Source organism: Pholcus phalangioides, unplaced genomic scaffold, assembly GCF_987345545.1.
Source record: "Pholcus phalangioides strain wild (caught in Gottingen) unplaced genomic scaffold, Ppha-v1.0 ptg000011l_1, whole genome shotgun sequence".
In the NCBI taxonomy this organism is placed as follows: Eukaryota; Metazoa; Arthropoda; class Arachnida; order Araneae; family Pholcidae; genus Pholcus; species Pholcus phalangioides.
Genome location: NW_028301604.1, coordinates 54,968,578 through 54,996,470, shown reverse-complemented (window position 1 = coordinate 54,996,470; position 27,893 = coordinate 54,968,578). Strand labels below are relative to the sequence as shown.

At 36.8% G+C, this 27,893-nt stretch overlaps 1 protein-coding gene across 2 annotated transcripts in view; it reads right to left on the bottom strand.

The window, feature by feature from the left end:
• HisT (Histamine transporter) overlaps positions 1 to 20,587 on the bottom strand; it is a 66,284-nt gene extending 45,697 nt beyond the window's left edge. Inside the window, exon 1 of one of the 2 annotated variants that reach the window (XM_089239722.1) lies at positions 20,246 to 20,587. In XM_089239722.1, coding sequence (XP_089095848.1) covers positions 20,246 to 20,253 — 8 coding nt within the window. In that variant the 5' untranslated portion in view covers positions 20,254 to 20,587. The remainder of the gene's footprint in view (positions 1 to 20,245) is intronic. The other variant, XM_089239721.1, reaches the window with a different exon arrangement.
• Positions 20,588 to 27,893: the final 7,306 nt, after the last annotated feature.

Genomic DNA, 27,893 nt, shown 5'->3' with positions numbered 1-27,893 from the left:
TACATAAAAAGAGTAAAAGATATAGCAGGCCAACGCATGCGCTATCAAATGGCTATAGGTGAGAACTTTCAGTGACGTCACGAGTTTCGTGTGGAGGCCTTCTGCTATAGATTGTGTTGGCTGGATAAAACAAAGCATAATATTTAACACACATGTAGCAACGTATTATATTTAATATTCATATACAGGTTACTGTAAAAGTGAAAAATTCGGCGCGATTATGTATAACCATTTCGGTAAGTTTAATAGATTTTGCTCATATACCAACACTTCATCACATTTATCAGTGATTATGTATGACCCCCAGGTCTTAAGTTCGTATTGGTAAATATGATAAATCGTCAATGAATTACTTGAAATTTACCAAAAATTATGTATTCGATGTTTAATGTTGGTTTTATTTGTACGTAATTATGTGTGAAGAAAATCTTTCGGCCTTTATTTTAATTTCATTTTTATAGCAAAATACGTGTCTCAAATCTTATCTACTTAAGGAAGGGAATAAAGAAAGGAGTAGAAAGAAAAAAAATTAAGGGGCTTGATTGTGCGGAAATGTCCCCAAATTCCCCCGTGTGTGGAAATGCAACATGCGGATCTGTCACCAAACCTTGGAACACACAATTTCCTGTCTTACAGTTACTCCATTTTGCTAAAGCCTCTCCTGTAGTTTATGCCATGGCCTACTGTCAGCCCCACAACGTTATGTCATTATGCCCTATATAAAACCATCCAGATTACATGCAACACTTTTCTTCCGTGTCGATCGCTAATCGTTTAACCTGCGATTGTAGTTTAAACTGTGTTGGGGAATACGGCCATAACTGCTTGCAATGATGACTACGAAAGTGAATTTTTATTCTCGAGTCTTCGTTCATCATATTTAAAAAACTAGTCGCACACTTTTTGCTGCGATCTGGTAATCGTAATGTGTGATACAGCTTTCATACTTCAAAATCCCAACAACGTATGTAAGGGGTATTACGGGATTAAAAGTTAGTGGTACTTTTTAAAGCACCGTCAGAACTGATAGGGTTAAACACGGTGTCAATACGAAATAGAAAAAAAATGGTGATAAGTTTCATCTTTCAATTGCATCAGAAACTGTTCTTGGTCCTGACCAACGACGTTCAACAGTAGTAGATATCTACTTCAATTTTTCTGTTCATCGCTATGGAAGGTCTATTGAAGTACTTTGTCACACTTAAAAGTTTTGAAAAGCTGATACTTTTTCCATTCAACGTATAAATCTCATCCCTCTTTCTCAAAATAAATCTCTCTAAATCTCATCACTTTTCATCTCCTCGGTAAAAGCAAAATCATCGTTACGCATGTTTTTTTAATGACTGCTATCGCAGAATAGCCATTTACGGTTGTGTACGATCGAGTAGTTTTCCCAGCGCTAATGACGAGTGCTCGATTTCCTTCATTCGATGGCGTTCGAAATGTTATGTTCCGATCACTTCATCGAAAAATCGCTAATATCAGTAGGTGATACTTGAGTTGACGACAGTAACATGTTTTCATAAGTGTATCAACCTTAATTCATTCAACTGAAGTGGAAAGCGGTGTCCTAACGGGTGGGCCAACGATGCTCGAAGTCAAGGTCCAAGTTTAAGGAGCAACCAAATTTCAATTACTCTAAGACAGCGGTTCTCAATCTTTTTTGACTCGCTTTCTGGTATATAATTTCTATGGAGGAGCCCCGTAGGCCTATTTTTCATTCATTCAAAGTTATTTTTGAATAATAAATCTACTTTTTTCCGAATTTACTGTTTTTTGTATTTTTCTCGAGATGCCGCGCAGCACCTGGGAGTTCACACGGAGCCCCAAGGGCTACACGGAGCACCGGTTGAGAACCGCTGCTCTAAGATATTCCCTTCATTAATTCTGCATTTTCATTGATTCTGAATCCTCGTTAATTTCTGTTTATTGTACTCATATTTTTTGTTTTCGCATTTTCCAGCATTGCTATATATTTTGTAATTATGCATGCCTATTTGGAGATGTGTAGACTTTCTCCTGATAATTTTTTTTTCAATTTGGGTACTTTACATGACCTCCGAACTTGACGACTCTGGCTTTGCAATTGAACCCTTCCATCGCCAAACACTCGAGTCAATGGAAGGCCGGTTCTTAAGACAATCAAGATGACACATAATATTTTCAACTTGGGGAATTTTATTTGACCACTTATGGGGCTGGTATTTTTTCCCCCATCATAGGTTTGTTTGATAGTCCAGAAAATATTGCACTTTTTGTGACATCACAAAGGAGCTAGAACACATTCTGCCGAAGCTGCACAAACCTCTCGGCTTTTAACGTATTAAATGCATAAAAATATTTGCTTCAGATACCCGGAAAGTCATTAGATGCCAAGAGAAAAGTAGCAAAAGAAACGGTATGCTTAATTTTATACGAAATTATATTTTCTATATAATTATTTATAAATTAATAATCAAATTCTTTAAATGCTTAATTTTAAAGAAAATGGTATGCATAAATTTATCCTGAATGCTACAATTTTTCCATATAGGCCAACCATGGCCCCCACATCCTGGAGCAGCGCCCCTAGGCTGAGATCTCTGGCGGGCCCCAAGCCGGACTTTTCACGGGCTCCTTCTATGGTGAATTATAGCATGAGAAAAACAAAATTTTCAATTGTTTCGGTCCTCGGGGTTACTTTACCACACACCAACTCCGGTCATACCGCCATGCGGCAATTCCCAACCAGTGCACTGGTGTGAAATTGTGCAACCAGTGGTGGGAAATGAAGGTGCTATTATATTATAATGGGAATACTTGAACGAGAAATCAGTGAAACTTTGTATCAGTTGTCATGATTGAAAAACCTCGGGTATTTGTGGAATACTACTTACATAGCAGTGGAATATGGTAACAAATCAGTTTCGCGAACTGTGCCACAAGATGCTCAGAGATGTCATGTGTTCGATACCCTCGTGTCCTTGCCAGTGTCTTTTCTTCGAGAACTATTACAAAAGCAGCACCATGATCAAACAGCATTGATATTGAGGAAAGTCTGCACATCAAACGTTTGGCGTACGGACCTCTCGGTGAGAAACAAGCCGTTCGGCTGTGAACTGTACAAGGAACGGTCTAATTAGTGCTATTGTGCAGAAAATGAAGGTGGTGGCGAAAAAAAGATTAAATGAGCACGTTTTTCGTTATTCTGAAGCTATGTGTGTAAAACTAGGATGACCTAATGAAAAAAAAACCAAAAACGGGAATTTCCATTGATGTAGGGCCTATAACTCATGTTAAAATAACGAAAATTCCCAATTTAAAAATTTCGTGTGATGTTACACGTTTAAAAATTTAAAGTGAGTTTTTTTTAGCAAGTTTGACAAAATTAACATTTTTATTAAAACGCTGAAATAGCCAAACATTTTTAAAAAATTGTTCCGTAAAATATGGGTCATATGGTCACACTATGCGCAACTCGCAAAATATATATATTTTTAGACACTTTATCTACTACCAGTTTAGATTCTTGTTCCCCTAGCGAATGCGGACTTTTGGACACCATGTATATTGAAGAAATATTCAAAACTTGTTAAGGGTTCCGCGGAATAGCCTCGTAAATCAAGGGTTCCGCACGAGCTTTCACGTTGGAAAACCTTGTTATACCTAGTTCTTTAATAATTTATAATTAGTATTTAATTAAATGAAGAGTTTAATTAGTTAATATATCCCGTCAAAGTATTTATGGCCCATGATGCCATAGCAAGTAATCAACTGGGTGCTTGCTTAGGTGCCAGAGTTCTCTCCCCCTTATGCATGCGGCTTATATACCGGAGTTGGGTACCTGGTGCGGCCCGCAACACTGACCATTATTTAGGCCCTCGAACAGAGAAGTTGGCCACCTCTGATCTAGAACGAATGTTTAAGAAAGTGTTTTCTTAGCAATTCTTCATTTAATAGCTTCGTTATTAGACAAACAGGAAGTTTCAGAAATTGCAAACATAGCGGAATAAATAAAACAAGCTACTGCTAATCTATGCATGATGCAACTACAGCAAATATTTGAACAGCTTATCTTTTTTTTTTTTCTGGACTCTGTTACACACAGCCTCCAAATAAGGCAGTTTCTCCCAACGTATTAATCCTTTATAAGCTACCTAGTGTTGTATTTTATTTATGCACGGCTGAACCGCATTTGTCAATCTTCTTAGAAATGAAGCATTCGAATTTCATATGCTGTGTGGAACATACACCAAGTACCAGTACTCCCAACATGTCTTGTTGAATTGTTATTGGTCTTAAGCTGGCCGGTTGTTTTTTTTCTCATCTCATTCGCGTCAAGATCAGAGCAAAAAGTTTGATAATATACACTGCTCAAAACAATTAGGGGAGCAAGCAAAAAAGTGAAGAAAACCGTGCGAGACAGCCACGTATTGGCATACAATGGATAGTACACGCGTATCAATGCGCAATACAGAAAAAAAGACGTAAAAAAATTTGGAATTAAGCTTTAATTCTTTGAAAATATGGAAAAAACATGAAATGATGATTTAGGGCAACAATTTGGTTACATGTAAACGATAAAAAAAAGTACTGTTTAGACACGATGCATGAGTTTTAATAGGGCGTGTGGTCTCCTCGAACAGCTAAGACTGCTGCACACCTGTTTGCCATGGATGCGATGAGGTTATCGATCAGACTTTGGGGAATACTGTTCCACTCCTCAAGAAGTGCAATCTGCAAGTCTCGGACAGTAACAGGCGGCCTTGGTCGCGCAGCAATGCGTCGTCCGAGCATGCCCCAAACATGCTCGATTGGATTCAGGTCAGGAGAGCACGCTGGCCATTCCATACGCTGTATTGTTTCAGCTTCAAGCATGTTCTCCACCAGACGAGCTCTATGCGGTCGGGCATTATCATCCTGGAAAACAAAGGAATCTCCAATGGCTCCAGCGTAAGGGATGACATGAGGTCGCAGTATCTCGTCTGCATACCTTCGGGCCGTCAAAGTGTCATTCCGAATGATATGCAGGTCCGTACGTCCGCCTATGCCGATTCCACCCTATACCATCCAACCAGCTCGTCTGTATTGTGACCTTTCACGAACGAATGCGGGGTTATTTCGAGTGCCCCTGTCCCTCCATACCAGAACACGTCGGGTGTCACACTCCAGACTGAATCGGGACTCGTCTGTAAACAGCACTTGGCTCCAATCATGTTGCTCCCAATCTCTATGTTCAGCAGCCCATCGTCTTCGGGCCGCACGGTGGCGTGGGGTCAACGGAATGCAGACCATTGGCCTACGTGCATAGAGCCCTCCCTCATGAAGCCGATTACGGACTGTTTGGCTGGACACCCTTCGTTCTGTTGCCAAGAACAACCGTCTTTGCAGCTGCGTAGCATTCTCTGTTCTGTTTCGACGGGCTGTTAACCGTATATACCGGTCATCAGTTGCTGTAGTGGCGCGTGGCCGACCTTGCCCTGGTCGACGTCTAACATTTCCTGTTTCTTGGAATCGATTCCACAGCCTTGCAACAACACTTCTGGCGACTCCAACAGCGTCCGCGACACTACGTTGTGTTTGCCCGGATTCCAGTCTGTCTATAACACGCCATGCCATGGATTCCGGTAAATCACGTTGTTGAGACATCCTCAAGTCACCTTCTCAAAAAAAATACTGCGCAATCGAATTTCAGTTACGGCAGTAAAACAGACGTTTCTGCAACATCCCGATTTCTGCCCTTATCTCCTTTTTCTGGTTTTTGACGTCATGAACTTTGATTTGCATATGAAGTTTTCTTCTTCCGTTTCCTGCTAGGCTTTAAATTATGGATGATTCATTTTATGTTACTTATCGGTATACATCTTTGCGTAATTTTGTTAAAACCATGTGCTCCCCTAATTGTTTTGAGCAGTGTAGTACAGATTTTTTTTGAATAACTAATTCATGATTCGCATTTACTATACTATAACGTGAGCTTGTTATCAAAATGATTTTTACTTTAATCTCAGCAAATTACATATGCTTAAAATATTAATGTTTATACTGAGAAACCCCTCTTCTTGGTTTGAAATCAAAACTGGATCGAACCCGGAAAGCAGACGGATAATTTCCTATCATATTTCACAAACCCAAGAAAACCATTTTCCAAAAGCAGTTTCATTACCTCACCCCCCAGAAACTACAATAACTTAAACCGCGATTTAAAAAATAAAAATTTAAACTCCTTTAGGAAAATGCATTATCCACTATATAAAAACAACCAATAACATACAATTTCTATGCTTTAAATGGAAAATTATTATAATTTTAAAATGTTTTCTGAAGCTAAAGTTGAAATTGATACGCCATTGCTGCGTTAGTCACTCTGCTTTATATGTGTTTGCCACCAACATAAATATTTTATATAGTTTGACTTGGACTTATCGCACTGATCCCTTAAGCGCAACAAAAGTGGACCATGTATGTTCGTATGTGTCGTGTTATATTTGTGTTTTTATGTATTGTATGTTAATAAATTTGTTTCACTTAAAAATGAATCCTTGAATAAAAATTGCGATCTTGAATCTTATGACAAAAAAATACATTTTAAAATCATTTCGGTCAGCATATGCGTAAGGATTTTTGAAATTAAAGAAAATGTAACAATTAGTTTTTAGAAAATTATTTTATCCATAACCCTCATAGGCAATTTTTATTTGATATATTTAACATCGAAAAGTTTCGTTTTCGGAGAAATATGTTTTAGCTCCTTTCCAAAAATTGAAATTTTGGGAATTGAAATTTTTACACCGGTGGAGAAAATGCGATAAGAAGGACCAGCAGTAAGTTAGTAAAAAAAATCGTCAAGTAGGCCTACAGCGTATCTGTACTAGGATCATCCCCCCCCCCCCCGTCAGGCTCGTTCCGATTTGATGAAATATTGAATACAGATCACATCACTATCCTATATAGTGTTGTGATCTAGTTGGCACGGATGACCAACACTACGTTCTATGTATTGAAACAGATTGTAAAAATTGAAATCAGTCCACTAGATTAAAAATTTGTTCAATCCCAATTTTATACACTGGACAAAAATTTGAAAGTGGTCAAGAGCTTTTAAATATTCTTTATTCTGCAGATCATTACGTTACATTATACTATACTGTATTTAGTATAATACGTTCTATCTTGACAACGCTGGTAAATTTGCTAATGTTAGTGACTGAAAGCGAAACGAGTTTTAAAAACTAACTATTTACGCCCAATATTAAGATTCAAGCTACTAAGTCGAAAGCACGCAGATTAATAGGATAAGCCTGCATAAGTTTGTTCCAATTTCCTCTTGAATAAAGTCTTAATCTTCATACAGGGTGAATCAGACCTATTCTGCCAAACGAAAAGGGGTGACAGGCGAGCCCAAGTGGATCATGAAACACCCCACCAACCCTGTCTTATTTCAAACCGTTTTCGAATGATGGTGGATATTCGATTATAGAAAAAAAATGCGTGATGTCTGTAAAAACCCAGATTTGTGAAGTTTCTGAGAGACCAACACGCAAACTAAGCACATATTTGGAAAACGGAGAAAAAATCGTATTGGGTCACAATTTTATTGAAATATCTGGATTTAACGGTGAGCTACAGAGAGGCGCTGAAAGATTGGTGAAGTTCAAAATCGAATTGTCGAAAACATTTTTAATTGCCGATTCCGCAAACACCCTTCTAGTTACAATCAGTCAAATTTGCCAAAAACTTGTTCATTCTACCAGCTTTCGAAAGAGTCTAAAATAAATCTAATTGGTCATTAGTTCAGGAGAAATTCAGTCCTTTGTTTGCAATACATCACTGAAATCTGCGTTCGTCGAACTAATTTTAGTAAGTTTTGGCGACAGTTCTATTTTTCACTTCACCGATCTCGCAGCGCTTTTAACACGCCATTAAATACGGGTATCCTGTAGATAGAGAGTCACCTTATAGGATTCCACCTAGTTATCCACCTATACTGTCACCTTATAGGATTCATGCAAAATCAAAAACTGTCAACAAAATCTGCAACCGCCAATTCCGAATTTTCGTGAAATATCTACTTCGACCAACGCTAATTTTATGATTTCTGTGATATATTGCAAATAAGACTAAATTTCTCCTGAACTAGAAAACTGATATGGTTTGTTGTAAGCTCTTTTCGGAAGCTGGTGGAGTGGACAAGTTTTTGGCAAATTTGACACATTGTAGCTAGAAGGGTGTTTGCATAATTGGCAATTAAAAATTTTGGCGACAATTTGATTTTGAACTTAGCCAATCTTTCAGCGCTTGCAGCTCGCCATTAAAACCAGACATTTCGATGAAATTGGTGCCACCTTATAGAAATTTTTCTGTTCTTCCCAAATGTGTGCTTAGTTTGCGTATAGGTATTTCAGAAACTTCACAAAATTCTGATTTTTTCAGACTATGCATTTTGTTTCCATAATAGATTATCCACCTGAACTCGAAATGGTTTGAGATAGGACAGGATTGTTGGGATGTGTCATGATCCACTTGGACTCGTCTGTCGTCCCTTCTCCGTTTGGCAGAATAGGTCCGATTCATTCTGCATTAAAAATTTCAAATAAAAATCACGAACCGGAATAAAGATTTTCAGATTCCAAACTCGAAAGCAGATTCATCGTGGTTAGCAGGATAAAAAGTACGCACGACGAACTGAATGAATATGGATTTAAGTGCAAGACAGTTTTTGATATTGTTTTTTGAAATTTTGAGAGGAAAATACTGGTGCTGTATTGAAGGTTGAAAGCCTGACCAAAAGTAAAACTATCTAAATTTTGATAAATTGAGCCATCCAAAATGTTTGGTCATTCTAAACAATTTGTTCAGTGATTAGCTTTTTGATCTGTGGCATGAAAAATATTTTTGCAACTTCGGTCCCGATTAACTAATTTGTATGCAAAATTGTGCCCCAACATACGTGGTTATTGTTATTCTCCCCATAGTATAATGGTGAGGAATTGCTATCATTATCTATTGAAATATGCATTTATCTCGGCGCACATTATTACCAGACAGTCCTTGCAGTTGATGGGCTGACTACAATGAGATCCCACATTATTGAGAATGTTACGGACGCATCATTAAAAGCTTTGGATTTAACAAATCTATAGGCAAAAAAGAAAAATACGACTTCAAAAAAAATAAAACGTTTTCAAACATAGAAACACTACGAAAGCTTATGTTTTAGTTCACTATAGTGTAGGTGTTCAAAATAGGGTTGTCAGATTTCCATGATCAAAATAAGGGTCATAGTAGTTAGCAACCGAGTAGCCTTAGGGTACGTCCATAGTGCACCGCTTCCCGCTTCTCGATTTATTGCTTAAACCGCGGCAGTTGTAGAAGGCGAGATGATCCCGCGCGATTCTAGCCGGTGGTGGTTATAGTGCACCGCTCGCGGGAGCGTCTGCCTGCATGAGCAGTTGGCATCATGGAGCTATCACGTGGGGATCTATTGTGTGTGTTTTTGTTGACAACAAAAAATATTTATCATAAAATTTAAATATGAAAGAATGACGAATGTACATGAAATGAATAGGACTCGCCTTGAAGCTGCAATGGGTTTAGTATAATCGCTAATTATAGTTAATTAATTAATTGATAATAAATCAGCGATTTCGCTTTTAGTGCCACTATAAATTTTCGATTAGAAAACCGAAAATTAATTGTTACAAAATTCCGTTTGATTTAGTTTATCGTTAATTAGTTAATTAACTAATTATCGATCATGATTATTATAATAGTTAATTAACTATTATCGCCAAAACTAAATCAAACGGAATTTTGTAACGATTAATTTTAGTTTTTCTAATCGAAAATTAGTTAATTCGTTAATTAACGATAAAACGAAATCTAACGGTATTTTGATTAATTAACGATATCGTTTTTATTATGTCAACTATAAGTAATTAACGATTAGTATTAACAATAATTAGGCGTCATGAAAACTCCGTTGGATTTAGTATGATCATTAATGATCCTTAATTAATTAACGAATAATTAACTATTTTGCTTATTATTATGTCATAACTAATTAACGATTAGTATTAGCAACAATTATCCATCACAAAAACTCCGTTGGATTCAGTATAATCGTTAATTAACCTTAATTAATGATTAATCAACGATATCGCTTTTATTATGTTATATCAAGTTAACGATTAGTATTAATAATTATTCGTCATAAAAACTCCGTTGGATTCAGTATGACCATTAATGATCCTTAATTAATAACCGATTTCGCTTATATTATGCCATAACTAGTTAACGATTAGTATTAACAATAATTAATCGTCACAAAAACTCCAATTGGATTTAGTGTAATTTTAAATTTTCCTTAATTACTTAATGATTTCGTTTTTATTATGTCATAATTAATCAATAATTAGTAATAACGATAATTGTCGTTACAAAAACTCCGTCGATTTACTATTCCACTATAAAACGAACTACTCAAGTTTTAGAGGAAAGTATCCGTTTTAAACTGCAAGCGGTGAGCCGGTCAAGCGAGAAAAAGAAATAATAATTCATTCCGGTTAAAGCGGGTAAAAGCAGTTTGAGCCGGTAAAAGCAGGTAGGCGGGCGCACTATGGCCGCCCCAATGACTTTTCACGATCTTTTTTCAGCCGCGATGAAGCGAGTAGCGAGAAGCGGTTCACTATGGACGTACCGTTAGGGGCAAAAGCGAGAAAATTTACTCGCCTGTTTAAAAAAATTCACCACTATCAGTACTAGTTTTGGAAGTTTAGTTCTTATTGTTTTACTAATTTCTTTTTCGCGAAATGAAAAATAAAAGAAGCTATGGAATAAAATATTAATTTCTTTAAGCTGTAACTTACGATTGAAAAATTTTCCTCAGAAAATTAAAATAAACACCGGGATATTTCTTTAAATTATAGTACGTTTGGCACCTCTGGTTTAACATGAACGAAAAACTTTAGCGAATAATCAAACGGACTTATTCGAAAAAACAAATATTTGTTCGAGAAGAAATTGAATCTTGAAAGCTAAAATATAGAAATAAGGAAAAATTGTATAGGCAACAATGTTAAGTATTATCTACCCAATGGAATCGCGTCGCTTTCTGCACATAACTACAGGATCTAAATTGCTCCTGTTTAAATAAAGCCGCCTACTGTTTAGATATCTCAGCTCATTGGATTTTTATTAATATATAGAGAAGTGAAACATCAGAGACCGTTGAAAAATTAATGCTTTTATAATCTTTAAAGATTGTGAATCAAGTATTTATTTCTCACACAGGGTAGTTATAATTAAACTGACACTACTCAGACCTATGTAGCGCCTGTTCTGGTAGACGTATTTCGTTGAAACTTGGTAGATATGTTGTACGAGCCATGGGGAAATGAACTGAAAACCTTGGTATAAAATTTAACTATTTTTATTGCAGTTTTCTTTACCCATGATTCATACAACCTAAATATCAGGTTCCAACAAAGCACGTCCACCAGAACAAGCGCTACCCGGGTCCAAGTAGTGTGTTTAATTTTTTTTAAATATCTGTACAATTTCATGAGCGTTTTTTCGGACGAGATTGAGAGTCCATGGGTTTTAAATACTTTTACGGATTTTCCCAGAGAACTACTCACTATTTACACGCTGTTGGCCAGAAAATAAAATCTAATTGGTATAGTGCAGTGATTTTAAAAGTGTTCCGTGGTTTTTCCAGCAAAATGGAAATTAGCCACTTTACGATTAAGGACGTAATATTGCGTCCAAACGCGAGTGGAATAAATTCAAAAAGTTGTTTTCTTCCATCTCTCCTCACCACCACGAAGCTTTGTTGCAATCCTATGGGAAAAAGTTTTTAAATCCGTGATGCATCCTTCTCAAGAGTGAAAAGAGAAATTTACTTCGTATCTACTCTTATCTGTAATACTTTTAGATAAGAGTATAATAGATATATACTTTTTTTATTATACTTATGTATTATACTGTTTTATTTCATTTCATTTGTTTTTCTTTCCTTCTTTTCCTAACCTAACCGCATGTTAAAAGGGTTACCATATTTATCACCGATTTCATCAGAGATCATCCAAATTTCTTACCAATCGCTTGTAAGCGAATCTGTTAAAGCGAGATAACACTAAAGCGGAACTTGGGGTAAAAAGCAACGAATGACTGTGTGGCGCCAGTGATTCTCAAAATGGACGTCGCCAACTTTTATCAGGGGTGTTTAAACAAGCTTGTTGATATTGATATGCGCCTGTGTGTTCAGTGCTTTGAAGTGGTTCTTTTCTAAAGTCAGATAAACGATGGCTAAAGCAAAGGAGCCGCTGGTGGCAAAAGTTTGAGAACCACTGGCGTAGCCCAAGTGGTACTTGGTTCCCTTGATGTTTGACCAGGGGGTACTCGAGTAAGCGCTAATTGAAAAATATCGGTGGAGTGTACCTTCGTATTAACAGCGATCAACTTGTATTGCAACAGATTTGTAGTACTCATCTTAGTTGAAGTTTTCGCAAAATGGCGAATGAAGTAATTTTAGAATTGTCGGGTTACAAGATAGGAGTAAGCATGCAGATTATCTCTCTCGGAACTGAGTGAGTAATAGATTCTCTCTTCTCAAAGAAGTGAAAAACAAAAGATTCGGACTAAGAAATTCAAACTTCAATAGAATTTCATAGTTTAAGATGCTTGGAACTACAAGATTATATCGAGCTGGATAACAAATGAACTGGTCTAAGCTTCTGCTACTCTGTATAATGAATGATAAAACAGCAAATTCACACACAAACACTAAAAAATAAATTTTTGATATCTAGACTGGTGAAGTTTATTCTGGGTACAATCAAGTTTCATGTCATTCTTTCCCTTTTCTGACAACGCTTTTTCCTAAATTTTTTCAAAAGTTATAATTCGTATTTTTCGGAAAACAAGTACGTATTTGGTGAATTTTTAAAGGAGTGTTTCCCAAATTGGACGATATCGACGGCTGGCGAATGGAATGATCCGGGGGGGTGCCAGTAAAAGCTATGGGTGTTATCTGGAGTCTCGTTGGCTGTCTTAAGTAGAAGGGAGGCGATGAGAAAAACTTTCTGAAGGGGACGATGAAAAAAGTTTGGACGCTGGTTTAACCCCTTCACTTACATGATTGAACGAACGCTAGGGGTTCTGCCATCGGACTTATCTCGTTACCGAGATCTCTTCCAGCCCAGCTTCGTGGCAGTGTCTGGAACAAAGTTTGAGTGCGTATCTAGTGTTTGATTTTTCAGGGATGCCATCTATACTTCAAATTGTGAGTGAAGTGTAATGATTGAATATTTGTAGTGCTGTAGGCCTGTTGCTCTGCGGCGAAACTTTAACGGGGAGATCGGCGATAAATATGGTAACCTTGTCGGAAAAAAGAAAAAGAAAAAACAAATGAAAGGAAAACAGTATATAATAGGACAAGTATATATTATACGGGGTGATTATAAAAAAACTATCCCGACATATGGGCCCCTAACTATCATACCATTCACAGAAACTGAATGAAATTTTGGCATAAGGTATTTTGAGGTATGCGATCAAGAATGATATGGAAAACAACAGTGTCACTAACAGTTACAGTGATAAAATTTCGAAAGTATCAAATGGCAACACCAAGTTTTTTTGTATTGGAATGCGATCTCCATACTGAAAAACACTAAATAGCGTTGGAATGGCACCTGTAGCACGAAAATCCCCGGAGCTATTCAAGGAAAAAGTAAAAAGGACTTTGCCGTGCACCAGAGCATTAATGTTCGTTTCATTCGTCACACCGTTTCTTCGGCTGAGATCCCAGCCTGATTAGTCCTCCACAAGGTCATGTGGAAAATTTGTGAAACAATAAAATGCTTTATTTTATGCTGCTTCTCTGTCCTTATTGGTTGTCCTCACTTTTAGCCTATCTACCGCCGATGATTTTCATGCTACAGTTGCCGTTCGAACGCTATTTAGGGTTTTTCACAATGGAGATCACATTCCAATACAAAAAACTTGGTGTTGTCATTTGATATTTTCGAAATTTTCTCACTGTAACCGTAACTGTTAGAGTGACACTGTTGTTTTCCATATCATTCTTGAGCGCATACCTCAAAATACCTTATGCCAAAATTTCATTCAGTTTCTGTGAATTGTATGATAGTTAGGGGCCCATATGTCGGGATAGTTTTTTTTTATAATCACCCTGTATATATGCACACTATACTCTATCTGTAATCCTTATAAATAAGAGTAGGGTGCGAAGTAGATTTCTCTTTTCACCCACCTGTACCCTCACATGTATACAGTAGGATACATCACGGAGGTAAAAAATTTTTTCAAACGGTTGCAACCAGGGTTGTTTGGTTTTAACCAAGTGGTTTTTTTTAAAAAAAATCAAATAAAAGTTGCCTAAATATAATCTTTTTCCTTGAAAAATATCATATTGGTTCATTATTAGCCAAAATGTTTCATTTTTACCCCATTTTATATCCTTAGGGTAAATTCTGATGGTATATCTTTAAATGACAAGATTTTATAAGTGTCTTTTTTTTCAAAAAGTCTCATAAAAGTGGCCAGAATATATATATATTTTTCATATGAAGTATCTTAGTTATTTAAAGTTATATACAAAAGCCAAAATTTCTCATTCTTACATTTTCTAACCTTTGGCTACATTCATTAGCAAATTCATGAATAAGGATTGCATCACACATCTAAATGTAGTGGTGTATTCTCACAGGGTTTCTTTTTCTATTCACAAAGAAGCAGCAACAGTAGTGACACCATCATGCTAGGGGCAGGTGGTCCTATAATCCAATAAAGATACCAGCTGTCCTTAAAGGACAAAGACCAGTGTACTAGTAGTTGCATTACCTCACATACATTTTCATTTTCTTTCCCATAAGAAGTATAGCACATCTCCTCTCTACTGTATATCTCCCAGTTCAATATCTCCCAATATTCAATAGTTGTTCTTTTTCTACTTTCACACTGTTAAGCCCAGTTAATCAAGGTTCTACTGTATAGTAGTAACAGATTTATGAAAAATAATCAGCTATATACAGGGTGATTATAATTAAAGTTGATTCCAAAACTATATAATAAGTACTGGTCAGAATGACTTGAAAATTTGCATGGATACTCCTGAAGCAATGGAAGTTTCTTTTGCAAAAGGAAAAAAAGTGCAAGTAGTGCAAAATGTGTAGATGATGCTGTACTTGGCCAGCAGTATAATCTATTTTGTGCAACCACATCATTTCAGCACTTCCACAGCATCAGTGTGTGGATAGAACTTCTATCAAGATGCACATTGCAATACCAGCTGCTGAAGACCCATTTTGACAGGATGCACCTTAACCCTTGCAACTTCTGGCTGTGGGGGTACCTCAAAATGTTATAAACAGTGGTCAGATTGCAAACTTTGGTGAATTGCAATCTCCAGCACATTCCCTATATGTTAGAAGTTCCTCAGGAATATTGACGGGGAGGGGGTGTTTGGTTTAATGAAGCTGAATTGCAAGCACATCCACATCATGACCACGGCGTACTCCGATTCTATTGTTGAACAATTTCAACAATTTTTGTGCTTTCACCCTCAGGTTGGACAACATATTTAACATTTCTTAAGTTGTAGTTATTTGTTCAATTACTTCTTTTTTTGTGATGTTTCCATGAATTATGAAATCGTGGAATGCTATAATTAAGGTATCATTTTGCCATGACTGGCTATCGTTTCCATTCTGCAAGCAAATTTCCCACATGTTGGATGATGTCATTAATTTTACATTTTTAAGTATTTTTTCCCCTATTTGTCAAATAAAATTGAATTTTTTCAGGAATATTCATGTCGATTTTCAAGTCATTCTGACAATCGTTCTTTTTTTTGCAGTGTTTTGAGATCAGAACCTTAGTTATAATCACCCTGTATATCGTAAATCATTGCTAATTAATCTGCATTATTTATGCCTCATTAAATGCATTATATTCACTTAATTTTTATTACTTTTTGCAAAATAGCTTCATAATTAAGCATAGTAAAAGTAACTGGAGAAAAACCTTTATATACTATATGATTAATAATAACATTGAAAGAAAAACACAGTAATCCATTGAGTTAAGCAAAAAATAATTAAATTGCAAAAGTTGGTTTTTGTTAAAATGTAAGATATATTTCTAGATTAATTAGTATGGGAATAGTGTTAATTACATTAATAACCATTTTATTTTAGTTAATTATTAGAAGTTTGAATGATTTTTCAGAAATTTCATTGTTTTTAATGTTAATACTATTTAAAACAAAAAAACCGGTTTAAACCAAAAAAAACCCGGTTTTTTGGTTTTTTTACCAACCCTGGTTGCAACAAAGTTTCGTGATGAGAGAGGAAAAAAAACTGAATTTATATTCCACTGGCGTTTGGATGCAATATTACGGCAGCAATATTACTTCTGATAAGTGGTTAAAGAATAATCATTTAATACTTGCATGTAAACAATTTTTTTTTCAGTCACCTCGTTGGGCAGTTTGCCGGACGTGACCTTTGTATTTGAAATAAACTGGAATGAAATCATGCCAAAACACTTCTGATAATCGTGTCATGTACAGGATGTACTATAAATTCGTTAACAGTTTAAAAAATCATAAAAATTGAAGGAATTTGTATATTTGAATGCAGTTTATGAAAAAGTTTCTCATGGGGGGGGGGGGAGGATTATTTTCGTGTAGAAAAAGTAGTTCAAATTGCGAGTTTTCTACATTGATCTGACCCTTTTTTAAATCTCTTCTGCATGCGAAACTTTGGTAAAGCTTCAGCCGACGATTCGTGACTGAGATAAAATAACTTCAACAATAAGGTTTTATCCCCCAAACGTCATCACAATGAAAACCTTTTGTAAGTGCCAGCAACAGAAAAGTTCATAAATGAGCTGTTAATTGTACACACTGCAGTTTGTTGGACTGATTTGCATATTTCCAGTGATTTGATTTCGGGATGTGCTCTCTTCAAAAATTTTTCTGTACATAAAAAAATCCCTTTCCTGAGAATTAATTTTTTGCAAACCGCATTCAAATGCACCAATTCCTTCGATTTTTATTAATTTTTAAACTATTTACGAATTTATGAGTCGCTCAGTATACCGTAGATGTAAAAATATATATTTGGTTCATTATATCACAAAATGGTCATTCAAATCTTCTGGAGGACGACATAAATAAGCCTAAAAAATACATAATCGAACTCTCACGAAGACATGTATGCATAAACAATGATACGAACATAACGTACAAAATGCTGAGATGGAGATTATTTTATTACCCACTCGATTGTCAACTTGCTATCCATTTCGATTTATCGGTAGCAATAGGAATACCCCGTAGTTTTTCAATAACTCCATAGTATTTTTTTAAAGCAGTTATGAAAATTTTGTGAGGGTCAAATTGAATGTCGTAATGCTTTAGAAGCGAATTCTCTCCAGTATAACTTGACAAGACTCCAACTTGTTTGTATCCTCTTCCATACACTTGTTTTCCTACCAGATTTAAAAACCTGCTCGACTAGCTTCAAGCACATTTTTTTAACCTTGTCATGTTTGACGCTCACCTAACGGCTTCATTATCAGGATTTGTTTTTAAAAAATTTGAAAGCTGTGCAATTTAAAATAAAGCTTTTTTTGTATTTCAGTAGCTCGATAGGAAGACGGCGGTTGAACTACTGTATAAACAAAGCGATGGAAATGTTTTAGGCCCGAGATACCTATGCTACTTAGCGGCACGTACTTTTGTGCTGCTAAGTAGCATGTATCTCGGGCCTTATTCTGCATAAATTATGATAAATTGTGTACGAATACTTATATTGCGGGTGCGTGTTAATATCCGAGTTTGAAAGTCCGAAGGAAAGTTTGCTGCGAGAAATACGAGTAACTTTTAGGAACGACTAAACCTATTATCCATGTATATAAAAATGGAATAAATAAATGAAATTCAGACGTTTCGGTAAACATTGTTAATTGCAGCAAAAGAAAAAGTGAATCCATGAAGTAGTGTATGTGCCTATACCACTACTTCACCAAACCAAACTCCGGCCACATCGCTATATGGAATTTATTGCCATTAACGAATTCGGTTGGAGATGAAAGGCCATCTATCGGTGGTAGCCTCAAGCTCGTTAAGGAAAGTATGTATATTCTTCATGGGCGGAGATACGGGAGGCCATTTCTCCCCTCCCCAGAGTCAAAGATGGAGGCTACTGATCTAATGTATATGCGTATATATGAATACCAATCATCGTGTCCATCCCAGACTTATACGTCTATCTTTGCCTACAATTCTTTCACCGGATCGGACCTGGCGGCAACCTTCATGGTGGTAGATGAGCACAGGGCCGCAACAAAGGGGGAACAGACGGGTCTCGTGCCCCGGGCGCTAGACCCGAGGGAGCGCAAATTTCATTTTCAAAACCTCTCCAACATTACAAGGGGGCGTCAAAATGGGTGCTTGCGCCGGGTGAACAAGCATCTAGTTGCGACCTTGGATGAGCATCTTGCCACCACGCCACTCGGACGGTTGTGTGTCTAGACTGGTGCACAAACTCACCTATACTCGTATTTTATGAACGGTCGCTATTAAAATGCATCAAAGATGCTGCTCTGATGACGTGTAGCCCTACACGTTGTAAGTTAGTCATCAAGTTCACGAACGTGCATGAAATCAAGTTACACAACCAAGTAGGAGTATACAAAACAAAAGTATGATTTCAGTCACGACAAAACCCGCCATTCATTCGCTATTTCTAGAAAAGTTGGGAACAGCGACTTCCGTTTGTTTTTCTGCGAAGTGTACTTTGCCATCAATCAGAATAGTCGTAAATGTAACGCAATTAAACCGATGACGTGGGATAAAACAAGTATTCATTACCTTTTCAATCAGTTTTGCATGAAAACAAATATAATTTATTTAAAATCATGTGGAAAAGACTTCACCAATAACGTTTCAGCTGATTCTAAACTTTTCGAGCGAAAAAATATTTTCTAACATCATAGGTCTAAATTAAAATTATGGTGGGAGCTCTAAATAGCGACTTAACATTACCTTTATTGTATTTTTTTATGCCAAATTCATGAAAAATTGGTGCATTTTACTCGATGTCAAGCAATAAAAACTAGACAAAACCGATTATAATTTTATCGGAAATCAAGTTTATTGGAATGAATTTTTCTTTTTGATTATATAAATTGGTGCAAAATTGAAACTTTTTTCGTCTATTTTTTATGTGAAATGCGCCAGAAATGAAATTTGATCTAGTCACGAAAACGAGAAAAGTTCATGTCGTCACAAACTTAAATAAATAGATACAAGTTATTACGAGAACGAAAAAATATAAAAACGCAATATCAAACTTTCAAGTGTTTTGCATACACCAGTAATCAATATTATATAGTAGCAATCTATATTTCCACTGTAATCAGATACATTTTATATCATAGTTGAAACTTATGAGTGCCATTCATTTGAATTGGATCCGGCTATTGAAATTAAAATTGATTAAAATCGATCAAAAAATGGATCATTCAACCCTCGATAATTTTCTTTTTCATTGGCATATCAAGAAAATATTTGAAACATTAAAAACACATGCGTTTGAAATCGCTTTACGATGTACAATGCACATTATTTAAGAATATACATAATGAAAGTGGTATTAACACTAATGGAATCTTCCGATTCTTAAAGCCAGGAAAAATGCGTGATAAATGAAAAAATGTTTGAGCATAATTATACTGTATTTATATTATTTAATTTGCATTTTTTGTCAACTTTTGGAGAAAAAGATTAAGAGCCTTTATCACTTTAAACATTTCTGCAGCTAAGCTCCCCACCAGTAACATCAAGATAGCTGCTATTGAAATACGATCGCTTGAACTTATGATCTTATCGATTCAACTTATTAGAATCTAAGAATATGACAAGAATATATTTAAAAAAATTAGCGCAGTTTACATACACTTACTTTTAAAAGGTCGCTGCAGGAAATACGAAATAGTGAATGTAAATTTGATTAGTCGTCAATTTATCTAACAGCACGTGTAAGTTACGTAAGACACGATATGGAAAGTTTGGTGTAAGTTTCCCGCCGTTTTTAAACCACGTGCAACTTGTGTTACGAATTTTCGCTTTAATAAATCAATTTTTTCGCGCTTCTTTTCATAGGCTATTTATAAAACCGAACGTATTCAACTTAAACTAGTGTTCTGATGTTGTGATAAAAATATGACTTACCGAAACATGTGCCAGCCGATCCGAGTAATATTGCAAAACGAAGTCCACGACGTTCTAGTATCCAGTTGGCCGGAAAAATTAAAGGAATATAACTTGCCATATAAATGATCGAGGTCCAGTTCACAGCCAAAGCGCTGACACCATAATAATCACATACAATATTAGTGATGATAGCATATTCAATCCACTGAAAAGCATTGGACATGGAATAGATGACGAAGAGAAAGAGCATAAGGAAGCGGCTCTTGTAAAGCTGCGTCTCTCCCTCCATCTTTTTAGTGAGTGAGTACCAAGAGGATTGAGAGAGTCAGTGTATGTCATTCAAAAGAGAAAGAACAAATCTCTCCGCATGGCGGCGTCACGATCGTCCAAAGAAAACTACCACCAGAAATAGTGACGTTGCTGCTGCTGTTGTGATACTATTGGAGACTTTTCAGCAGCAGTTACGTCAAAAGCTGATGAGAGAAGAAAGAGATTGCTCTTGTTTTCACCACACAAATCATCACAATCCATAAAACACTGAGCAAATGAAACTACCGATAAAAGTTCGTAAATATTGACGTGAGATCATGTCAGTAAACAAAATCAAGTATACCGAGAGATATCATTTTTAAATTGTCTGTGCGTGCTTATTTGAAGTTTGAAAAACTGTTCCTAGATTTATTTGACTTTTTGGGCACAAATAAAAAAAATCTGCTTGAGGATCTCGCGCGATAAAAGTGAAACTTCTAGGTTTGACATGACTGGATTCAAGTCAATTAAATTTAATTTTAATTGTTAAAAATTTAATCTCAAATAAAATTGATTTTGTTGACCTCTTATCTTTCTTAAATCTTCTCCCGCCTTAAACTTGACCCACTTGATCTAATTGACCCCTTAAACCCCAAGACACCATCCGCCCCGTGGAATTCTAACGTGTTTGGTGTCATATGGAACCATAATTGAACCCCATCCCTGTAAATCCCATGCGTAGCAGATAATCGAGGTTGGTTCTAAATCAGAAGAGGGACGGGGCTTTTTTTATCAGAACTGGAATTTTTATATGATAATGAACGTCTACAAAAGAATGTTACACATAAAGAAAAGTGAAATTTTCTATTACACCAGCACCAAAATAATAATTTAATAAACAAATATCAAATGACATGGTTTTATTCGGTTATGTTGCCATTGTTGATAGAATGGTTTGGCCAAGGCACAGGTCCACCAAGAGAGCAAAAGTAATCATTAAAGTGATCTCCCCCACAGTCTTTCCCACGCATGCTTTATTCGCATGTACAACTGCTTTTCTATCAATTGAAATGGTATTCATTATTATATGTTTCCTAAAAGCAAACAGAGAGTTACACAGTGGTGCAGGTCTAGTACAGGGGTCTAGTCAAAGCCTCCTAGATACTACTAGGAGGCCTTGGTCTAGCACAGGAGTGAAGAGTAAGAAAAAGAAGAAAAAGAAAAAACTGGAGAGCTCTCGATATATTCTGCGTTATGACAGCGCAGCCAATCAGGAAATGGCACTGTGACGTCACAAAACTTGCATTCGTGTTTGAAATACAGTCGACGCTTTTGTTTTTAAGAACCTGTATGGACGTGAAAAATAGTTCATAAAATCGAAAGTTCGTAAATGAGAAAGGCGTTTAAAAGAATAGTATATACATTTTTAATACCTTGATCATTTATACAAGTATGTTTTCTTTATTTGGAACCAGAATATTAGTTCGTAAAAACGTGTAGTTCGTAAATAAGAGGTTCCTAAAATCGAGCGTCGACTGTATACTCTCGTGTGGTCGGAAGGGGGGAGACGTCAGGAGGAGGAGAAGGTAATAAACTGTCTTTGTCCGACACAAACCGTTCAAACTGACCCACCCACCCATCTGCTTCTCGGAAATTCATCACCCAATCAGTTATTCTACGAAACAGGTTTTGAGGGAAAAGAAAGCGTACCAGTTTTTGTGATGAATTTCCTTTCCCTCGCAAAAATTCACTTCCCTGGATAAAGAAGTTTCACTTCAAAAAAACATTTGTTATTCCATACCATACAGACACAAAAACATAGTGGCATAGAAATCAATAATAATCGTTTAATTGTTTAGTCTATGGCACCGGTTGATTCATCCAGTGTTTAGAGAAAGTCTGAAAAGTGAAATGAAGATACGCAGAAAATGCTACCACCCATTCGGGTGCGAAATTTATTGTGACAATTTATTTTCAACCATTGCCAGTATTAATACGTCACGGGTTCGATCCCGGGGGAAAAACGAGATGACAAATTCTTTCGCTACCGAATTTGAGGTGACCACTGATAGATGGCGCCTCAATATGGTCTGGCCGAAGTTCCCTCTGTCCAAGATGAGGACAGAAGTATGAGTTTCTGTTGAAAGATTTCCGACCCAACTCACCGACCCGTAAATTGCTGTATGGCGATATGACAAGAGTTGGGAGTTGGTGTGCGATGAAGTAGTAGTAGTATTAATATGTATTTTTTTAGAAGCGTTTGATAAAGCAATACATTTTACAATCAAACTCACAAATCCTTGCCCGATGCATTTCATTTATTATATCAATCAGATTTTTATTAGTTAATACACATAACAATCGCAACAGTTAACATACAAGTGCAACAACTCTAAAACTTGAAACATGCAACCAATAAGCGCATCGGTAACATTCGAGCGAATGTAATGAATAGGCTTATTGGTTGTTTTTTCAAGTTTTGCAAAATATCTTTTATCAAACTTCTGTAGTGTAATTCCGGCCTAATCAAGCAAGAATAATGATTAAATTGATATAATTTATTCCAAATTCTCTTAATTTTTATTTTGACAAATTGACGTCATTTTGTTAAGAAAAAATATTTTTTTGTACAAAATGCTTATCTTGTCAAACCAGTAATATGAAAGATTTCATCGGGTCTTCTTGAAAGTTCTGAGCGTATTTCTCGTAAGTTTCTGAGTGAAGGCAAAAAGTTCATAAGCTTTACCTGTACTGTGTACATGTGTTCGAAGAGTATACTCTTTCAGCTTTTAATTTTTAAGGAACTTAGCTGTTTGGAGGCAAAACATTCATCAATGCGACTTTCGACAGCACCACTCTAGCGAGGGATTTTCTTAAAAAAATGATGATGGGACCGAAAGAAATGAAAATGAAATGACGATATCTGGTCAGTTTGGTGGATGAAAAAAAATCCGAACGTATCTTAGGGAATTTGTTTCGAGTGACCAAAGAAAAAGTGGGTTCTTACAAATGGATCATTTTCGGTGCGTTTTAGAAGCATGTCTCAAACTACGGGGTGATTATAAAAAAACTATCCCGACATATGGGCCCCTAACTATCATACCAAGAAACTGAATGAAATTTTGGCATAAGGTATTTTGAGGTATGCGCTCAAGAATGATATGGAAAACAACAGTGTCACTCTAACAGTTACGGTTACAGTGAGAAAATTTCGAAAATATCAAATGGCAACACCAAGTTTTTGTATTGGAATGCGATCTCCATACTGAAAAACACTAAATAGCGTTGGAATGGCACCTGTAGCACGAAAATCCCCGGAGCTAGGCAAGGAAAAAGGACTTTGCCGTGCACCAGAGCATTAATGTTCGTTTCTAAACTTTTAATTTTTTTAATTTTTTTAAACTTTTAATTTTTTTAATTTTTTTAAACTTTTAATTTTTTTAAATTTTTAATCTTTTAATTTTTTTAAACTTTTAATCTTATAATTTTTTTAAACTTTTAAAGTTATAATTTTTTTAAACTTTTAAAGTTTTAATTTTTTTAAACTTTTAAAGTTTTAATTTTTTTAAACTTTTAAAGTTTTAATTTTTTTAAACTTTTAAAGTTTTAATTTTTTTAAACTTTTAATCTTTTAATTTTTTTAAACTTTTAAAACTAAATACTTTTATTAAACAACGTTATCCACGTACGGCGTTCACTCAGAGCCGGATTAAGATGTTTGAAGACCCTAAGCACTTGAACAGTTTTGGTGTCCCCCCCCCCCCGATACCTACATACATATTTTGCATGATATTAAGTCCATAAACTTAAAAAAAAAGTGAAATTTTATATTTCATAAGTAACTAATGATGGGATTTCACTCTAAAAGGTTTATGAAAGTTATTTTATAAAACTTGAAAAAAGCAACCAATAAATTAATCGGTTGCATTCGAGCAAATGTAACCGATCAGCTTATTGGTTGCATTTGTAAAAGAATTATTATAAACCTTTTATAGTGTAATCCGGGCTTAAGACAGAATTGTGATGAGAATGTTTCTAAGCACAGACATTTTGAGTCTCCACCTCCCCCTTTTTTCTACTTTGCAAAGTCTTTGATATCTCATGAATTTTTTTTTTTTTTTTTTTTTTGGAACATCGTTAGATATTTTTGGAATTTTTCTTTCATATTTTCTAAAAAGATAGAGATCGATATATATACACTGCTCAAAACAATTAGGGGAGCAAGCAAAAAAGTGAAGAAAACCGTGCGAGACAGCCACGTATTGGCATACAATGGATAGTATACGCGTATCAATGCGCAATACAGAAAAAAGACGTAAAAAAAATTTGGAATTAAGCTTTAATTTTTTGAAAATATGGAAAAAACATGAAAAGATGATTTAGGGCAACAATTTGGTTACATGTAAACGATAAAAAAAAGTACTGTTTAGACATGATGCATGAGTTTTAATAGGGCGTGTGGTCTCCTCGAACAGCTAAGACTGCTGCACACCTGTTTGCCATGGATGCGATGAGGTTATCGATCAGACTTTGGGGAATACTGTTCCACTCCTCAAGAAGTGCAATCTGCAAGTCTCGATTCAGGTCAGGAGAGCACGCTGGCCATTCCATACGGTGTATTGTTTCAGCTTCAAGCATGTTCTCCACCAGACGAGCTCTATGCGGTCGGGCATTATCATCGTGGGAAACAAAGGAATCTCCAATGGCTCCAGCGTAAGGGATGACATGAGGTCGCAGTATCTCGTCTGCATACCTTCGGGCCGTCAAAGTGCCATTCCGAATGATATGCAGGTCCGTACGTCCGCCTATGCTGATTCCACCCTATACCATCCAACCAGCTCGTCTGTATTGTGACCTTTCACGAACGAATGCGGGGTTATTTCTCGTGCCCCTGTCCCTCCATACCAGAACACGTCGGGTGTCACACTCCAGACTGAATCGGGATTCGTCTGCAAACAGCACTTGGCTCCAATCATGTTGCTCCCAATCTCGCTGTTCAGCAGCCCATCTTCTTCGGGCCGCACGGTGGCGTGGGGTCAACGGATCGCAGACCATTGGCCTAAGTGCATAGAGCCCTCCCTCGTGAAGCCGATTACGTACTGTTTGGCTGGACATCCTTCGTCCTGTTGCCAAGAGCAACCGTCTTTGCAGCTGCGTAGCATTCTCTGTTCTGTTTCGACGGGCTGTTAACCGTATATACCGGTCATCAGTTGCTGTAGTGGCGCGTGGCCGACTTTGCCCTGGTCCGCGTCTAACATTTCCTGTTTCTTGGAATCGATTCCACAGCCTTGCAACAACACTTCTGGTGACTCCAACAGCGTCCGCGACACTACGTTGTGTTTGCCCGGATTCCAGTCTGCCTATAACACGCCATGCCATGGATTATTCCGGTAAATCACGTTGTTGAGACATCCTCAAGTCACCTTGTCTCAAAAAAAAATACTGCGCAATCGAATTTCACAGTTACGGCAGTAAAACAGACGTTTCTGCAACATCCCGATTTCTGCCCTTATCTCCTTTTTCTGGTTTTTGACGTCATGAACTTTGATTTGCATATGAAGTTTTCTTCTTCCGTTTCCTGCTAGGCTTTAAATTATGGATGATTCATTTTATGTTACTTATCGGTATACATCTTTGCGTAATTTTGTTAAAACCATGTGCTCGCCTAATTGTTTTGAGCAGTGTATATAGATCTCAGATAATTTTTTTCAAAATCTCTCTCTTTTGAAAATATTTTAAGATATTTTCTCCCATAGACTTATACGACCATACTTGGGAGGATCGATTGATTACGGTGACTGATTACGGCGCTTGGAGCGTGTTGGCGAGGAAGCTGAATGACATTTGTGGGGGAAAATTCAGGGCAAGAGCTGTGGCACAGGGAGTGTATGCCAAATTATGAGTGATTTTGTGGAGGTCAAGGATTTTTTAGTTAAAGAGGACTACAAATTTAGCACATATCTGGCTAAAGATGAGAGAAACTTAAAAGTCGTCATTAAGAAATTAGAAAGGAATATAAGAAAGGAAGATTTGGAAGAGGCCCTGGGTGACCTCGGTTACGAGGTGGTAAAATTGTCTCAGTTATACTCAGTGACGATAAATGGAGGGAGTAAGAAGGCAAGGACCCTCCTGCCCATATGGTTGGTTGAACTCCCACGAACCCCCAAAAGTAGGGAGATATTTGAAATTAAATGGCTGAACTTTCTTAGTGTAAGGGTTGAGCCTTATAGGGGTAGAGGGAAAGTCCCCCAATGTGATTTCGGTGCCAGTCTTGGTTCCACACGGTAAATTTTTGTTTTCGGGACCCCCCAGCGCGTCAAGTGCGTGGGGCCCCATTGTTCGTCTGAGTGTAGTACCCGTAAGGGAACAGATCCAGTAAAATGTGTGAATTGTGGTGGACCTCATACTGCTAATTTTGGGGGGTGTCCGAAGGCCCCTGGGTCTCGGAGCTCTTAAAAAATGAAGACTCATGAGAGAGGCAAGAATGTAATGAAAATCCCTCGTACGGGCCCTTTGGTCAGGGAGGCGGATTTTGAGGAGGAGTTGAATTTAGATAATGGTTTAGACCATTTGGTTTTTTAAAACAGTAAATTTAAGAAAACAAAGAAGATACCGAGGAGTGTAAACTATGCGGAAGCGGTTGGTGGTGTAAATAGGACTGAGGTCGAGAGAGATTTGGGGCGCCCAGAACTGACGAGGGATGAACCCCATGAAAAAAAGGAAATGCATGAACTTAGCAGGGAAGTGTCAGAGGGATTGGCTAAGGTAAATGATGATATACTGGTCTCGATAAGGGAGGTTTTTCAGTTGATGGTGATCACCTTTATGGATATGCAGAGGACTAGGACGAAAGCCGAGAGGGGAAAAATTTTCGTTGAGTCCTTTTTGACGACGGCCCAAGAAATTTTTAAACGACGGCCCAAGTTTTAAAGGCTGAGTAGTTTTTATTATAATTAGTTCAAACATTTTAGTCTTTTAAATTTTTCTACTTTTAAATTTTAGCTGTATTTTTAAGGCTGTTGCCGTTTGTATTTTATTGGCCCTGGGGGGGGGAGGCTTTAGGAAGAGAGCGAGTGGAGTTGGTGGTTTTTAAATGGAGTTTTTATAATGAAATTTAGTATTTAATTGGTTCTATTTTTAAGTTACTGCTCATTGTGTGCTCTGGTACCGGCGGTTGATGCGGTTGGGACGAGATTTTGATGATGAAAGCACCCAACAAGATGCTAGAAATGGTCATAAAGGCCTATGCGGATTACCTGAGTGTTCGCGATACCTCCCACAAATTACGTGTCGCGTCCAGCATGTATTGAGTTTTTCCTGGCCATGACAAAATTGTCCCCCAAAGGGGCAAGGTACCAACGAAAACATTAAATTCTGGTCTGGTTGTGAGGATCGAACTGAAGGCATCTTTATACCC